The sequence below is a fragment of the Schistocerca gregaria genome, chromosome 4, assembly GCF_023897955.1.
Source record: "Schistocerca gregaria isolate iqSchGreg1 chromosome 4, iqSchGreg1.2, whole genome shotgun sequence".
Lineage (NCBI taxonomy): Eukaryota > Metazoa > Arthropoda > Insecta > Orthoptera > Acrididae > Schistocerca > Schistocerca gregaria.
The window spans coordinates 32,357,214-32,375,591 of record NC_064923.1 but is presented as its reverse complement, the minus strand read 5'-3'; the positions used below and the strand labels follow the sequence as shown (position 1 = coordinate 32,375,591).

The following is an 18,378-nucleotide window of genomic DNA, read 5'->3' as shown; positions in this document are numbered from 1 at the left end:
ATAGTTTATCACTCCATGTGTGGCATATCAGTTGTGTTTTTGCTATTTTGTGTGCTAATGTATTTCCCCGTTTTTAAATGTTGAGTAAAGTTGTGTCTTGGGACAGCAATTGCCTTTCTGTATTGAAATTATTTATTATCTTGCGTTACAGTAACAAGTTTATTGATTAGATGAATTTAATGTTAAATAATGGTGTTATAATGCCCTGGACTTGCCTTTAGGAGGAACAGGGATCAAATCCATGGTTGCACTGAGGTTTAAGTTTTCCTGAAGTACTGGGGGGAAATGCTGAACATATGTGTTTCGTTTGTATCTTAGCATTAAGCCATAAGCTTGCCTTTTTTATTTTATTTATTTATTTTTTAAATGGTCCCCATGGTTATTGCACTGCTTAATGCATGAAATTAGTTTTAGAAGTTGTGTATATACAGTGCTTACGTGCCACCTGAGGAAACCAGCACAGTAAGCAGTTACGGGGTAGGATGCTTTGTCCTATATTTAACCTCTTCTATAACTTTGAGGTTCGCTGATGACAATGTAATGCTGTCAGAGACAACAAAGGACCTGGAGGAGCAGTTGAACAGAATGGACAGTGCCTTGAACGGAGGATATAAGATGAACATTAAGCAAAATTAGGATAATGGTATGAAGTCGAAGTTAGTAAAGGAGTTTTGCTATTTGGGGAGCAAAATAACTGTTGATCGTCGAAGTAGAGAGGATATAAAGTGTAGGCTGGCATTGGCAAGGAAAGTGTTTCTAAAGAAGAGAAATTTTTTAACATTGAGTATAGATTTAAGTGTCAGGAAGTAGTTTCTGAAAGTATTTTTATGGAGTGTAACGATGTATGGAAGTGAAACATGGACGATAAATAGTTTGGACAAGAAGAAAAAAGAAGCTTTCAAAATGTGGTGCTACAGAACAATCCTGAAGATTAGGTGGGTAGATCACATCACTAATGAGGAGGTACTGAATAGAATTGGTGGCACAAATTGACTAGAAGAAGGGATCGGTTGGTAGGACTTTTTCTAAGGCATCAAGGGATCACTAATTTAGTATTGGAGGGCAGTGTGGAGGGTAAAAATCATAGAGGGAGACCAAGAGATGAATACACTAAACAGATTCAGAAGGATGTAGGTTGCAGTAGGTACTGGGAGATGAAGCAGCTTGCACAGGATAGAGTAGCATGGAGAGCTGCATCAAACCAGTCTCTGCACTGAAGCCCACGACAACAGTATGAGGTCGGAAAAATTTTCTTTCAGAATGGCAGTTTTCATTATGTAGTGACACTTCACAGATGGTGAATGTAGAGCACTGAACAGTCTTGTATCTTTAGACATCACCACTGGAGTGTAGTGGCAGACGAAGTGATGCAATACTGTAAGACCCCCCTGTGGGTTCGGGGGTAAGAATAGGCCCACGGTATTCCTGCCTGTCGTAAGAGGCGACTAAAAGGAGTCTCAAACGTTTTGGCCTTGTGAGATGGTCCCCTAACGGGTTTGACCTCCATCCTTCTAAATTTTCCGAAGAGCGAGCCGATTGGGGAAGGGCGCCTTACAAGGAGCGATGTGTCCATCATGCATTACCATCTCTAGCCAGGTTTGTCGTCATCGCTTAGCAGTCCCGCTCACCTACCATCTCTTGGGCGTGGATTTGTTCTTGGGTGCAGTTTATTGCAGTCTGCTATGCTGTGTCGCTTTATGCGCCAATGACGATATTGGACTACATCACCTGAAATCCAGCACGGTAGCCAGTCCATTGTGGTGGGGCCGCCATGTACCCTGTTGGTTGTAGCCCCTTGACTACACAGGGATCGCTCTGCTGATGCCAGCGCCGTTAACTCCCCACGTATGCCAAGGAGTAGATGCCTATCTCCTTGGGGCATTGGGACTCCCGGCAATGGCCATCCTGCCAGGTGGTCGTTGCTGAGGCTGGGTGGCGCCTGTGGGGAGGGCCCCTTGGTCGCAGTAGGTGGCATCAGGGCGGATGACCCGCAATGAAGCGTGGTACATCATCTCTTGCTGGCGGCCAGCCGCCAGCAGTCTCCAAGCGTTCCAGGGCTCAATACAACGCAACTACATATGACCCCAAATCGTTCCCCTCCCTGGCTACACCATGGGAGGAACGAAAGACTAAGGATGCCAGCGAACCATACTCGCCCCATGAAGCCTCAGTTCTTCGTCGAGCACTTAGAGGACAAGTTCGGGGAGGTGGAGGACTTGTCCAAAATGCGCTCGGGCTCGGTTTTGATCAAATCGGCGTCCTCCGCTCAGTCCCGCCGGTTACTCGATTGTAACAAGCTGGGGGATGTTCCGGTTACAATCACGCCCCATAAGAGTCTTACTATGGTCCAGGGCATAATATTCCATCGGGACCTTCTATTGCAGTCCGATGACGAGCTTCGCGCCAATTTAGAGCGGCGAGGTGTTCATATCGTCCGGCGCGTACATTGTGGTCCAAGGGATAAGCAGGTTGCCACCGGTGCCTTCATCTTAGCCTTCGAGGGTGATACTTTACCTGAGAAGGTCAAGGTGATGGTCTATCGTTGTGACGTCAAGCCATATATCCCTCCCCCGATGCGGTGCTTTAAGTGCTGGAAGTTCGGGCATATGTCTTCCCGCTGTACTTCCAGCCTCACATGTTGAGATTGTGGACGCCCATCACATCCCAATACTCCATGTGCTCCGCCTCCCATCTGTGTAAACTGCGGAGAGCACCACTCGCCTTGCTCGCCGGACTGCAGGATCTTCCAGAAAGAGCGCAAAATCATGGAGTATAAGACCCTGGACCGCCTGACATACACTGAGGCCAGGCAGAAGTTCGAACGCCTCCACCCTGTTCGAATGACTGCCTCTTACACCGCGGCTACTACTGTTATGGCCCCATTAGCTCTCCCTCAGACTGCCACCTCTCAGAGCCGGAATGCTACACCTGCCCCCTTGATGGTGGGGGGCACTTCACTCCCTGCTGCTCCTGCACTACCTGCCTCAGGAGCAGCAACCCCCCAACCATCGGGGACATCAGTCCCCACTTCTAAGCTGGGGAAGCCTCAAACTTCCCCGGCTCGAATAGCACGGAAAGGGTCCCTTGGGTCCCTTCCTTCCCAGGTTTCCGCCTCTGGGAAGGGTGACGTCAGCCAATGGAAGAAAAGCAGACCAGCGGCTGCTCGCAGGGCTTCCCGCTCCTCCTCCGTCCCGGAGACTGACTCGCTGGAGCCCTCCCAGCCAATGAAACCCAAGGACCAGAGAGACAAGACGAAGAAGACCTCTAAGGCCAAGGAACACGCGGTGGCATCCACCCCACTGCTCCCTACAGGCTCTGCGTCCGAGGATAAGGTGGAGATCCGGACGTCCGCTGAGGACCTGGATCTCGCCGGACCCTCAGACACCATGGAAGCAGATTGTACTGGTCCTCCATCGGTGGCAGCAGGTGACCCAGTGGCGTGATCTGCCTCCTCGGCCCCTTCACGCCTTTTTCGGACATGGACAAAGCGATACTCCAGTGGAACTGCAGCGCTTTTTTCCACCACCTTGCTGAGCTTCGCCAACTCATCAGCAGTCACCCTTTCCTCTGCATTGCCCTACAGGAAACTTGGTTTCCGGCAATGCGGACCCCTGCCCTACGTGGGTATCGGGCTTATTACAAGAACTGGGCAGCTTATGAGAGGGTATCTGGTGGAGTCTGCGTCTACATCCTTAACTCTGTCTACAGCGAATGTGTACCTCTTTACACACCTTTAGAGGCCGTCGCTGCAAGGATGTGGACGCCTCAGCCTATTACTGTCTGCAGTTTGTATCTTCCGCCAGATGGTGATGTCTCGCGTCATGTGTTGGCTGCATTGATAGCACAACTGCCTCCTCCTTTTGTGTTACTGGGCGACCTTAACGCCCATAACCCCCTGTGGGGTAGCGCTGCGATTACTGGCCGGGGTAGAGATGTCGAGACTCTTCTCTCGCAGCTTGACCTCTGCCTCTTAAACACGGGAGAGCCGACACATTTCAGCGTAGTCCATGGCACATTTTCGGCCATCGATCTTTCTATCTGCAGCCCCGGACTTTCACCATCCATCCACTGGAGTGTCCATGACGACTTATGTGGTAGTGACCATTTCCCCATCTTTCTGTCACTACCACAGCGTCACTCTTCTGAACGCCCCTCCAGATGGGCTCTGAATAAGGCTGATTGGGGCTTGTTCTCCTCTCTCGCCACTATCGCACCTCCTTCCCATGACACCATTGATGCGGTGGTTCAGTCGGTCACCACCGGCATCATATCTGCGGCGGCATCTGCGATCCCCTGTTCATCTGGGTCCCCTCGGCGGAGGACTGTGCCTTGGTGGGCGCCCGAGATCGCAGAGGCGATTAGAGATCGCCGGTGGGCTCTTCAACGCCATAAGCGGCACCCGTCCTTGGAGAACCTCATCGTTTTTAAACAACTCCGTGCCCGTGCCCGACGCCTTATTCGCCAACGGAAGCAGGAGTGCTGGGAACGGTATGTTTCCACCATTGGCGTCCGTACCTCTGCATCGCATGTTTGGGCTAAGATTAGACGACTCCATGGCTATCGGCCGCCTGTCTCTGTCCCTGGGCTTTCGTTGAATGGAGTGGTGTGTCCTGACTCCGACACGATTGCGGACCGGTTAGCAGCGCATTTTGCTCAGTGTTCCGCATCTACGAATTACCCACTGGCCTTCCGCTCCCGGAAAGAGCGGTTGGAAAGTTGGAGGCTTTCCTTTCACACGCGCCACGCGGAGTCGTACAATGCTCCTTTCAGCGACTGGGAATTCCAGAGTGCACTATCTGCTTGCCCTGATACGGCTCCTGGGCCAGACCGCATCCACAGCCAGATGCTGAAACACCTCTCTGTGAATTGCCAGCAGACGCCTCCTAGATGTTTTCAACCGCATCTGGGTTGAGGGTGTGTTCCCGTCTCAATGGCGAGAAAGCATCGTCCTCCCCGTGTTGAAACCTGGCAAGAACCCTCTGGAGGTGGACAGCTACCGCCCCATAAGCCTCACCAACGTTCTTTGCAAGTTGCTAGAACGTATGGTGAGCCGGAAGTTGAGTTGGCTCCTCGAGTCTCGAGGCCTTCTGGCTCCGTCTCAGTGTGGGTTCCGTAAAGGCCGCTCTGCCGTCGATAATCTGGTCTCCCTAGAGTCTGCCGTCCGTACAGCCTTTGCACGCCGCCAACATCTGGTTGCCATCTTCTTCGACATGCGGAAGGCGTACGATACGACTTGGCGGTATCACATCCTGGCCACACTTCATGGGTGGGGTCTTAGGGGCCCGCTCCCAATTTTTATTCAGAATTTTCTGTCGTCTCGTTCCTTCCGCGTGCAAGTTGCTGCGTCCCATAGTTCCTCCCGGGTCCAGGAGACCGGGGTCCCACAGGGGTCTGTCCTCAGTGTCTCCCTGTTTTTAATTGCGATCAATGGGCTCGCTGAGGCGGTGGGATCGTCCGTCGCAGCTTCGTTGTATGCAGACGACTTCTGCCTCTACTACAGCTCCGCTGGCATTGCAGTTGCTGAGCGCCAGCTGCAGGGCGCTATCCGCAAGGCGCAGTCGTGGGCTGTAGCGCACGGCTTCCAGTTTTCGGCCGCTAAGACCTGCGTTATGCATTTCTGCCGGCGTCGCACGGTTCACCCTGAGCCACGCCTTTACCTTGACGGGGAACCTCTTGCTGTGGTAGAGACGCATCGGTTCTTGGGACTGGTATTTGATGCCCGGTTGACTTGGCTGCCTCATATTAGGCAGCTTAAACAAACATGCTGGCGGCATTTAAATGCTCTCCGTTGCCTTAGCCACACCGGATGGGGTGCCGATCGGTCCACCCTTCTCCGGCTGTATCAAGCGCTGATCCAGTCCCGCCTTGATTATGGGTGTGTGGCTTATGGTTCGGCATCGCCATCAGCATTGCAATTGCTGGATCCCATCCATCACTGCGGGATCCGACTCGCCACAGGAGCATTTCGGACAAGCCCTGTTGACAGCTTACTTGTGGAGGCTGGTGTTCCTCCATTGCGGATCCGGCGCGACCGACTTCTGGCCGCTTATGCTGCCCACGTTTGTAGCTTGCCAGGGCATCCCAACTACAGTCTCCTGTTCCCGCACTCGATCGTCCATCTTCCAGACAGGCGGCCCCGGTCAGGGTGTACGATCGCGGTTCGCATCCGGGCTCTACTGTGTGGGATTGAGTTTTTTCCTCTCCCGCCTGTTTTCCGGGCCAATCTCCGTCTGCCCCCCTTGGTGTGTGCGCCGACCATGCATTCGGCTGGATTTGGCACAGGGTCCGAAAGACTCGGTCCCTCCTCCGGCCCTCCGCCGCCGCTTTGTTTCTCTCCTTGCCGAGTTTCCCGGATCTGCCGTGGCCTATACCGACGGTTCGATGGTCTCTGGTCGCACTGGTTACGCTCTTACTCTAGAGGATCATTGTGAGCAACGGTCGCTGGCACCCGGGAACAGTGTATACACTGCCGAGTTGGTTGCCATCTATCGCGCCCTAGAGTATATCCGCTCCCGCTCAGGTGAGTCCTTTGTCATATGTAGTGACTCCCTGAGTGGTTTACGAGCTCTTGACCAGTGCTTTCCTCGTTCCCATCTGGTGATGGCCATCCACGAGTCGCTCCATGCTCTTGCCCGCTGCGGCCGCTCCGTGGTCTTTGTTTGGACCCCAGGTCATGTCGGCATCCCAGGCAATGAGCGGGTTGACACGCTGGCTAAACAGGCAGTGAGTTCACCGGCTCTGGAACTCTGCCTTATGGAGTGTGATCTCCTGTCGCTTTTGCGCCAGAAAGTGCTTGGTGCCTGGGGTGACGAGTGGCGCACCCTGCCCACGCCCAACAAACTTCGGGCTGTGAAGGAGACGACCGGTGTGTGGCGCTCCTCCATGCGGGCCTCTCGGAAGGACTCTGTCGTCCTCTGCCGGCTGCGCGTTGGCCACACGTTGCTGACGCACGGCCATTTGTTGCGCCAGAAGGACCCACCGCTATGTCGCTGCGGGGCAGCTGTGACGGTGGTCCACATTTTGGTGGACTGCCCGCTTTTAACAGGACTCAGGCAGACGTTTGCGCTGCCTTATACCCTCCCTGCCCTTTTATGTGATGACGTTGCTATGGCGGACCTCGTGTTGAGTTTTATTCAGGCAGGGGGTTTTTATCGTATGATTTGAGTGTTTGTCCTTTTATTTCCTGTATTGACTTGGGCCTTTGGCCTGTGGTTTTAAACTGTGGGTTTTAATGTCATTTGGTGGTTGGCTTTTCCTTATTCTCATGGTCGGCTAACCACCTTCACACTCGGTATGATTTTAGTTCCGTTTGTCTGGTCTTTGTTTGTCTGTCTTTCTTGTATTGTGTCGTCCCTTGTCTCAGTTCTCCGTTTTTAACGACTGACGGTTTTTATTTCGTGTGATTTTATCGTGGAACAAGGGACCGATGACCTTAGCAGTCTGGTCCCTTCAATCCCACACCCAACCAACCAATACTGTAAGAGATGATACTATATTCATAGATCCTGGAAAAACCCAGGAATTTTTTCATCCAGCAGAAAACTGGGAAAAACCGAGCAATTTTTTAGAATTCCGGGAATTTTTTAGAATTCCGGGAATTTTTCATTCTTTTAGTTTTCTGTTAAATTTTTGTAATTTTGCCTGGTATGAGCTCATACTGTAACTAAGGAGATTACTGTATCCCGCTACTGCAGAATAATACTTCAACAATAAAACATAAATGAGAGAAAAAGGGAGAATAACTTAAATTGCAAAGGAAATGCACCATATGCAACGACGACACACAGTGCTCATGCAAGCATCTCCCAACAGCAAAATGTGTCAAAGGCTTTAGGAAGACTATGCAATGCTTCATAACAACAAATTGCCTCCAGTGAGCATGAAGTCACAACTGTTTACATTGGATTCGTTTTAGTAATTATGAGCGGGCTCATGCGCATGTGCACTTTATTCTCATTTAAGTAGTAGATTCTCCCGTTTGTGGCCGCAGGAATGTGACTGTTGGCTGTGCAAGCAGTCGCTGCAAGCATCTAGTTGCTACTGTGTAAAGGGGACGCAAAATTCATATTATTGAGGGGGAGGGGGGAGGAAAGACTTGTTTCACATAGCTTCTAGCATCCAGCGCACATTGATCTATCGATTATTCATGTGATTTTGAAACGCATGCCGGTTAGTTTTTGAACACATTTAAATTGATTTCTGAATGGGAGTGGAATGAAATTTTCACTCTACAGCAGAGTGTGCACTGATATGAAACTTTGTGGCAGATTAAAACTGTCTGCCGGACTGAGACTCGAACTCGGGACCTTTGCCTTTCGCGGGCAAGTGCTCCATTTCTGGAACTGTGAGTTTCCTTTTCTATTTTTACTCTATGTGTTTGTGACGGAGCTACACTCACTTGTAAACAATCCATAGGTCTGAATAAATGTTCATGTGTCTTTCTCCAAGTGCATAACTCCAGAGAGAATATGCTTCTACTGTATATAAAAAAACTGTGATGGACAGTGTCCTAGTGAAGACTTGCATTCAAAGTTTTCGTAAAGTGCACAAAAGTTACTCTCCAAAATAAACAGTAGCAATGCCAGTATTGTATTAGTTACCAAAAGCTGGTTGAAACCCGACACAAAAAGCAGTGAAATTTTGAACGCTGATTGGACAACGCTTAGGAAAGATAAGACTGATGCTATGGGAGGTGGTGTGTTCATTGCAGATAAAAGCTGTTTAAATGCAGTTGAGATCGATACTGGGTTGCTCTGTGAAATTGTCTGGATAAAGCTGTCAATCAGACAAGGATTGACCATTGTATTAGGATGTTTTAATGGACCACCAGCATCTGCAGCAAATGTCTCAGAATATTTCAGGGAAAGTCTTGAGTGCATAGGAAATAAATACCCAAATTATCCATTAGTTATAGGTGGAGACTTGGTTAGGCTATGGGTGGGGACTTGGTTAGGCTATGGGTGGGGACTTGGTTAGGCTATGGGTGGGGAAATTACTGGGAAAATAACACATTTATCACGGGGGCGCAGAAGTAAAGATTCCTGTGAAGTTATTGTAGGAGCACTCTCAACATACAACCTTGAGCAATTGGTCAGAAAATCAACTCAAGATGGGAACATATTAGGTATCTTGGCAACAAACAGACCTGATCTTTTTGAGGAGGTTAATCTAGAAGAAAGTATCAGTGACCATACTGCCATTGTGCCTTCTATGTCAGTGTGAGTTGCAAAAGAACCAAACAAACAGCATAGTTTTCTTTTTTGGGAAGAAAAATAAAATTAATGAATATCTTCATACTCAGCTCCAAGCATTCACCACGGAACACAAAAATTTTGAGCATCTTTGGTTGGAATTTAAAGGTATTGTCCACCATGTGATAGAGAAATTATTTGCCTAACAAAACAAGGATCCATTTTGATACAACAAACATATTAGGAAGTTGCTGAGAAAGCAGAGAATTTTGCACAGCCGTTTTAAACATAGTCACTTCCCTGCTGTCAAACAGAAACTACGCAAAATGAAAGCAGCTGTCAGGAGGACAATGAGAGATTCTTTTAATGAATTTGAAAGCAATATTTTACCTGCAGATTCTAAAAATAACCCATAAAGTTTTGGTCATGCGTAAAATCTATGAACACTACAAATAATTCAAGATCTTCTCTTGCTGACTGTACAGGTAATATAACCGATGATGATAAACAGAAGGCTAAAATTGTAAACATAGCTTTCAAAAACTCGTTTATGGTAGAGGACTGCAGCACCATTCACCCTTTCAATTATCGAACAAACACAAGGATGGCTGACTTAGTGTTCAGTGTATCTGGGACTGTAAAACAGTTAAGATCCTTAGACACCAGGAAGGCATCTGGCCCAGATGATATCCCCATAAAATTATATGGTGACTATGCTACAAATATAGCACCATTATTATCCATCTTGATTGCAAAATGTTTATTCATATGACCGGTTTCAGTTTGTTTAGAACAATCTTCAGAGCTGATATTTCCATCCGTACTGTGGAACAACTATTAGCAAGATGGAGCGTATGCTGTGGACTGACATTAGTGTTCCTGCCCGCCTCCGAAATAAGAAATATTACGCTCCATTAAAGACATCATAGGTTGCAAGAGCTCCTGGCTTGTATGATGGCCCTTGTGAATGCAGTAGCATTTACATAAGTCAAACCATTCGTCCTGTTGCGGAGTGTTGTGCAGAGCATTCATGGCACATTAAACTAAGGGAACTTGAGGCATCTGCAGTGGCTGAACATTGCCTAGAAAATTTGCATAAAATCCAATTCGGGGAATAAAAAGTTTTGGCTCAAACAGCATCATATTGGGATTCTGTTCCGAAGAAGCAGCTGAAATTAGAATAAACAGCGTGAACTTTATCAGAGATTAGGGGTAAACTTTTAGTAGGGAATGGGGGCCGACTTTGGACATCAAGCAGAAGCAAACGCAGAGACTCGTTGCCTGTAGGGACGTGGGACTGGTAGTTTCAAATGTGGTACCATCTGACCCCGCTGTGTGACATCATTCGAGACAGCTGTCTAAAGCTCAAGTGTTTTATTTGAAACGATGTAGCTTGTAAGCCGATAAGGTTTTTTGGAAGCATACCACTGCGAAAGACTGAGATGACACATTAGTATGTACTGGGTGCTTTGTGTTTAACACTTTTGTTGGGTCAAATAGTTTTTTAAGTAACTAAATCAAAGTGTACACTTACAAAATATTGTCACCAGCTACTGTGACTTTAAGTATGTCATTAGAAGTTTCAATTTTTATTATAATTTTCTCATTTCTACTTGTAGGAACGTAACTTAAAGTTAATGAGCAGAGCTGCCCAATTGGAAAAACAGATCAAGGTTTTGATAGACGATAGTGTGGCGCTGCTGAAAGCGCGAATGTGTGAGCTCGGCATAAATGCCAGTTCCCCGGGGGACCTGCTTGCCAAGGCAAAGGAAATTGTCCTGAGGCACAAAGAGCTGCAGGCAAAGGCCTCCAAACTTCAGGCACAGGTAAAGTTTTAGCAGAATTATCACCTGTTAGTTCTAGTTTTACAATTATTGTGATGCTTTAGTTCAGTGACGTGTTTTGCAAATGACAAAATTGTATTTTCACGAAATCAAATATTCTTATACTACACGATTAGTTTTTTTCTTTTTTCAAGTGGCACAAATAAGGTAACGGCACAAATAAAATAAGAGTAGATTAAAACTTTGTGCAGCCAAAGAGGATATATCACATTTTCATTTACCCAGCTAGCGGCGTCTACTGAATCTGGCACGAACCAAGTGTTGAAGGGTCTTTCTTTACATGGAGTTGATGATGTGCATTAATTAATATTTGCAGATGCCAAACTGCTGAGAAATATATGGCCCAATGATAATCCATTCCACTAATGAAAACTTTATAGGACAAGCCTTCATAATATTTTCTTCTGTTTCTCAAGTTTGACACACACACACACACACACACACACACACACACACACACACACACACACACACACACAGTGTGGGATCTTGCCCCAGTTTCGTAATTTTGGTTCCCCACATTACTTACGACAAATTTTGGTTTTATGTTTTTCAAAACAACACTCTAAATTTTCTTCCATAAACTCCTATCGAAGCTCGTATCCAGTGGCTGATAACATTGTCGTCAGTGGGATGTCAGACCTAATTTTTCATCATTTTGCTAAATGAAAATTTAAGGTTTAGATGACTAGTATATTTATTTTATGTATTGGCAAACAACAGAAGCAGTATTGACATTTTGATCAGCAGATTTTGAATGCAGTGAAGTCCTTAAGGCACAGGATGAAAGAACAAAGATTACAAATTCCCCGTGTTATGATGGAAGAATTTCATTTTTTACAGTACTAACAGGTGTTTAGAAAATTAAGTATTATTATTTTTTATCAGTCTTGGGGAAAAAAACACACACTAGTTTGATGAAGAGAATTCCAGTTGGCCTTCTGTCTGTTCACAGTATATTTACTACTGCAACCATTTTTGTATAGTTTGTGATACCATAGAAAGCAATGTCTTTGAACTGAATCTTCCTGTATGTATTTAGTGACTGTAGTTTTATTTTGTTGAAAATTGCATCTTTTTCAGGTTTCATCATTGGAACAAGACCAAGCAAAGTACATGAGCATGAGACAGCAAGAAATACTGGAAAAGTATCGTAAAGCTGGAATAATAAATGGCGCTAATCAAGGAAGTATAGATATATCTGTATTAACACAGGATTATATATTAAAGGAAATTTCCGCAACACTGACACACAGGAAGAAGCTACGCACAAAAGTATCGAGATTAGAAACTGAACTGACAGCTCTTCAAAAAGTGAGTGAAGACAGGAAACCTCAACTGAGTCAGTTCTCATCAGGCTCAAGAATTCAAAATGGTACATGTGTGTATGATGGTGCGAGCCCTGTGGCAGATGGCACTGCCTCACCCCGCCACTCGCTGCAAGCGACGGCCGGCTTGTCTGCTCATCACGGTCATTCTCCTGTGGCAAAAGCTCAGAGAAAGTCGAGAGAGAATCGTTCCCGCTCTCAAGATTGGCCAGATGTTCCAGATATCGGAAAGATTGAAGAAAATAACCCCGAGATACTGGCTCAGAAGATTTTGGAAACTGGAAGGCAGATAGAGGCTGGAAAGATCAGAGAAGTGCCGAAATTTAACGGAAGTCACATTCCCTCCTTACCCCAACCAGAAACGGGAACCTCAAATGGCGATTTAACTCGTGCCATAAATAGGTTCAGAGAATACGGTGGCACTCATGGCTATTCTAAACACGAACCCCAGGTGGCGACCTCCAGAGGACAGCAGCGCAGCTGTGCAGTGCCGACAGACACGAAGCCGGCTAAGCAACCGAGGCCTCAGAGTCGTCCCGACCCAACAGGAGGTTCTGGCGGCCGCGGGCAGGAGCCCCCGAGGGTCGCAAATTTTGAAGACAGGCTGAAGAGTATCATCACCAGTGTTCTGAATGAGGACCAGCAAAATAGACAGCAGCAAACTACCCACAACCTGCAAGTACCTGCTCCTCCACCTCCGAGTGGTTACTCACATATAACTAACGTGACAAATACAGTCGCAAATACGTTTGGCACAAGTGGAAGTTTCTGTACGAGTGGAAACACGAGCTCGCAGTCACTCGCTTGCGGTATCGTGAATAGTGAGACCGCAAAGGTTAACCGTGATTTCAAAAAAGGTAGCTATGAAGGGGAGAGACAATTCCGTAGGGAGTCTCGAGAAAAGTGTGGTAACCCAGGCGGTGCTCATCCGAGAAACGTCGCTGCTCTCCAGCAGCCCGACTACACCCAGGTGTCTCCTGCAAAACTGGCACTGCGGCGACATTTGTCCCAGGAGAAGCTAGCTGCTGCTTCTGCTCAACAGATACAGTCCCTGGGAAGTGGTGAGAAAGGGTTTGTAGCCACCAGAACCATTGGTGACCTCGTTAATGGCGAAATTGAAAGGACGTTAGAAATATCTAACCAGAGCATTATAAATGCCGCTGTAGACATGAGCTCTATGGTCGTCGGCACGGCGTCTTCTGCAACGGTGGTGAATCAGAATATACCGAGGCCGGAGAGAGTGAATGTGAGAGTGACACGTGTCGTGGAAGAAAATGTTGTTAGAAGAGATGAAGACAGAGTTAGCACATGTGCCAACAGCTCTGGAAGCGTATCACCCCCTCGGCGCACGCCAGTCTATTCACCCATATCAAGACCTAGCAGTGCTGAAGGTGGTATTATCGTTCCTGGAAATCCGCCAACACCTGTGGGTAATCTGCAGCAACGGGCGCCGTCATTGGAGGGTCTGGCATACCCTCAGCATAGACCAAAGTCACCCTTAAATCGACACCCACACCATGGCCTCGCGACACTGGCTCACGTCGCATACGACCATGTGAATAGTGGCTATGCACCGCAACCAACTTCCGTAGTGCCCCGTAGCTTTTCTCCGAGAACGACTGTCCTCTATCCACTGCCATCATCTGGTTATCCCCAGAGATCTGCTCCTCACTCTGTGTCTTCTGCTTCATGTCGGTATGCCACATCTTGCACTGAAGCTAGCTTCTCCCCGGTCCAGCTACCTAGAGCTGACATTAAACCGTACCACGAGTCGTACTTCAGTGACACGAAACCGCCCATCATTGTGACTGCAGCACTGGCTCAACAAGACCACAAGCCACCTGTGTCAGTGCAGTCTGAAGAGGCAGCTACGCCAAAACCGCACTACTCTGGGAGTGTCGACGATGGCTCATTTGCTCCTGTCGAGGGCCTGGCAGCCACACTACGTGCAAGGATACTTGGCGACAGAGAAACTGCTACACCGGAACACGTGCGACGTCCCGATTCCTTGAGTGTCAAGATAGAGGTGGAGGATTCCGGTAAAAGATCGGATTGTATGATGTATGAAAACAGGCAGCAAGTTCAACGAGTAGATGCACTGAAACCTGAACACGAATACGAGCAGGAGAATGAGTTGGAAGAGCAGAGGATGAGTGATCCGAGGTATGTAACAACCTTAAGTTCTGATGAGGCGAAGAAGATGAGAGTGCCTCACTCTAGTACAGCACAGTCAAATACAGCGATAATACAGAATGTTGCTTCCACTGTGGAAGTGAAAACTGAAGTAGTTGAGGGATCGACAAAGCCTCTGTCTGAAACTGAGGAGAGTTTTTTAAAATCGGGCAACATGAACAGCCAATATCACAGTAACAAACGTGCTTCACCTGTTATCCAGGGGCCTGTGCGGCATCACAAGAAACAACACTTATGTACTAACTCTGAAATACCTGCAGAAGGAGACAGTGGCATCTCCTCAGTGTCGAGTATCGGGCCGACTTTGGCAATTAATGCTGCTTCATCTCCTGAACTGAATTCAGGCATATCTACACCCTCCACTCCTTCAACATCTGCAGCAGGAGAACAAGGCTCAGAGAGAAGTAGCAGCAGATTGATAGAGGAGCGTGACGAAGGTTAGTTCTGTCAAGTATTAAGATCTCTTTATCATTCTGCTGTTCACTTAACTTTATGAGAAAGAAAGTGATTATTTTCCTTCCCATCTTTTTTCAGTGGCTTTGACACACTGTGTGTACCTATGCTGTAACATTTTTCATTTCCGTATCTCACTGAACTTGAAGTAAGACGTTATCTGCAGAGTGTTCATAAAAGAATGTCCCAGTTAAGAATTTTAATAGTATGGGCTATAATCATTGTAGTGTGTTGGTTCGAGGTCACACTTAAAGAGTAATTCAAACCTTGTTAGTTGCATGCATGTGTGAGTACTGCTTTGCCGTTTTCCTGCTTGCAGTGCCACATATACAAAATTGCAACCCCCTAAGCAAAGCACAAAGCATTTTGTACTCTGCAGCTTACTAAGAGTAAAACTGTAATATCTCTCTCTCTCTCTCTCTCTCTCTCTCTCTCTCTCTGTGTGTGTGTGTGTGTGTGTGTGTGTGTGTGTGTGTGTGTGTGTGTGTGTGTGTGTGTGTGTGTGTGTGCGTGCGCGCGTGCGTGCGTGTGTGTGTGTCCTTCATAGGCATAAGAAGTCTGTTTGGGAAACAAGTCCTTAACTTCAGTTGCCAAAGACGCCAGTGTGAAAGTCTGTAAATGACATGAAATCGCTGTATAATTATGCCATCATTACTCCTACTCATTATAATTGTCAGCCTTGATCACTGTATTATTATTAAATTTTTTAAAAATATACATCTTAATGAATATTGGCATCATCAGACTCTCAGATAAACGCAACAAATGAGAAGTAATATTTCTACCACAAATACAATAGTATATTGTATAGAACAAAACCAACGTACCATATTTAAAACTTTTGTACTCGATATCTCATTAATTCATCTTCCACTCATACCGTTTCTAGTGCTGTTTAGTAAGAAGGATCTTGTACAACAATCTGTGGCCATTATTTTTCTTGCTAAATGCAGATGGACTTGTCAGCTAAAACTCAAAATTAAGCATACTGTAATTTCAAAAAATAATGTACTTAAGTGATGAATTGGAACTGTCTTACTAAAAATCACAGTAACATCTACAGATGGAACATACTATCATTTGATAAAAAATAGCACACAGTCATTTCATAGAAATAGCATAGAGTCATTTTGCAGAGCTCAGTGTAACTTCATCTTACTGTAATTTTTGTAGCTGTATTGTGCAGGTAAGCTACTACAAACAACATAGTGACCGCATTATTGTGGCCAAGATAGATACGAAGCACACACCTACTACAGTAGTATACGTTTATATGCCAACTAGCTCTGCAGATGACGAAGAAATTGAAGAAATGTATGATGAAATAAAAGAAATTATTCAGATCGGGAAGGGAGACGAAAATTTTGTAGTCGTGGGTGACTGGAATTCGGTAGTAGGAAAAGGGAAAGAAGGAAACGTAGTAGGTGAATATGAATTGGGGCTAAGAATTGAAAGAGGAAGCCGCCTGGTAGAATTTTGCACAGAGCACAACTTAATCATAGCTAACACTTGGTTTAAGAATCATGAAAGAAGGTTGTATACATGGAAGAACCCTGGAGATACTAAAAGGTATCAGATAGATTATATAATGGTAAGACAGATTTAGGAACCAGGTTTTAAATTGTAAGACATTTCCAGGGGCAGATGTGGACTCTGACCATGATCTATTGGTTATGAACTGTAGATTAAAACTGAAGAAACTGCAAAAAGGTGGGAATATAAGGACATGGGATCTGGACAAGCTGAAAGAACCAGACGTTGTACAGAGTTTCAAGGAGAGCATAAGGGAACAATTGACAGGAATGGGGGAAAGAAACACAGTAGAAGAAGAATGGGTAGTTTTGAGGGATGAAGTAGTGAAGGCAGCATAGGATCAAGTAGGTAAAAAGACGAGGGCTGCTAGAAATCATTGGGTAACAGAAGAAATATTGAATTTAATTGATGAAAGAGGAAAATATAAAAATGCAGTAAATGAAGCAGGCAAAAAGGAATACAAATGTCTCAAAAATGAGATCGACAGGAAGTGCAAAATGGCTAAGCAGGCATGGCTAGAGAACAAATGTAAGGATGTAGAGGCTTATCTCACTAGGGGTAAGATATATACTGCCTAAAGGAAAATTAGAGAGACCTTTGGAGAAGAGAAAACCACTTGTATGAACATAAAGAGCTCAGATGGAAACCCAGTTCTAAGCAAAGAAGGGAAAGCAGAAAGGTGGAAGGAGTATATAGAGGGTCTATACAAGGGCGATGTACCAGAGGACAATATTATGGAAATGGAAGAGGATGAAGATGAAGATGAAATGGGAGATACAATACAGTGTGAAGAGTTTGACAGAGCACTGAAAGACCTGAGTCTAAACAAGGCCCGCAGTGTAGACAACATTCCATTGGAACTACTGACAGCCTTGGGAGAGCCAGTACTGACAAAACTCTACCATCTGGGGAGCAAGATGAATATAATAATTCCAATCCCAAAGAAAGCAGTTGTTGACAGATGTGAAAATTACCGAACAATCAGTTTAATAAGCCACAGCTGCAAAATACTAACGCGAATTCTTTACAGACGAATGGAAAAACTAGTAGAAGCCGATCTCCAGGAAGATCAGTTTGGATTCCGTAGAAACACTGGAACACGTGAGGCAATACTGACCTTATGACTTATTTTAGAAGAAAGATTAAGGAAAGGCAAAACTACGTTTCTAGCATTTGTAGACTTAGAGAAAGCTTTTGACAATGTTAACTGGAATACTCTCTTTCAAATTCTGAAGGTGGCAGGGGTAAAACACAGGGAGCGAAAGGCTATTTACAATTTGTACAGAAAACAGGTGGCAGTCATAAGAGTCTAGGGGCATGAAAGGGAAGCAGTTGTTGGGAAGGGAGTGAGACAGGGTTGTAGTCTCTCCCCAGTGTTGTTCAATCTGTATATTGAGCAAGCAGTAAAGGAAACAAAAGATAAATACGGAGTAGGTATTAAAATCCATGGAGAAGAAATAAAAACTTTGACAGAATTACAATGCCATCGGCGAACCTCAGAGACATCAAAGTACTTGGAAGAGCAGTTGAATGGAATGGACAGTGTCTTGAAAGGAGGATATAAGATGAACATCAACAAAAGCAAAACGAGGATAATGGAATGTAGTCAAATTAAATCAGGTGATGCTGAGGGAATTAGATTACGAAATGACACTTAAACTAGTAAAGGAGTTTTGCTATTTAGGGAGCAAAATAACTGATGATGGTTGAAGTAGAGGATATAAAATGTAGACTGGCAATGACAAGGAAAGCATTTCTGAAGAAGAGAAATTTGTTAACATGGAGTATATATTTGAGTGTCAGGAAGTCGTTTCTGAAAGTATTTGTATGGAGTGT

The 18,378-nt window shown here is 45.9% G+C and overlaps 1 protein-coding gene across 2 annotated transcripts in view; it reads left to right on the top strand.

Annotated features, from left to right (window-relative positions):
- LOC126267967 (histone-lysine N-methyltransferase, H3 lysine-79 specific) overlaps window positions 1-18,378 on the top strand; it is a 216,476-nt gene that overhangs the window by 156,036 nt on the left and 42,062 nt on the right. For both annotated transcript variants that reach the window (XR_007549057.1, XM_049973311.1), the window contains exons 13-14: window positions 10,811-11,017; window positions 12,119-14,993. Coding sequence is in view for 1 of the 2 variants with exons in the window: in XM_049973311.1 (XP_049829268.1) it covers window positions 10,811-11,017; window positions 12,119-14,993 (3,082 nt within the window). In the remaining variant the exon portion in view is untranslated. The remainder of the gene's footprint in view (window positions 1-10,810; window positions 11,018-12,118; window positions 14,994-18,378) is intronic.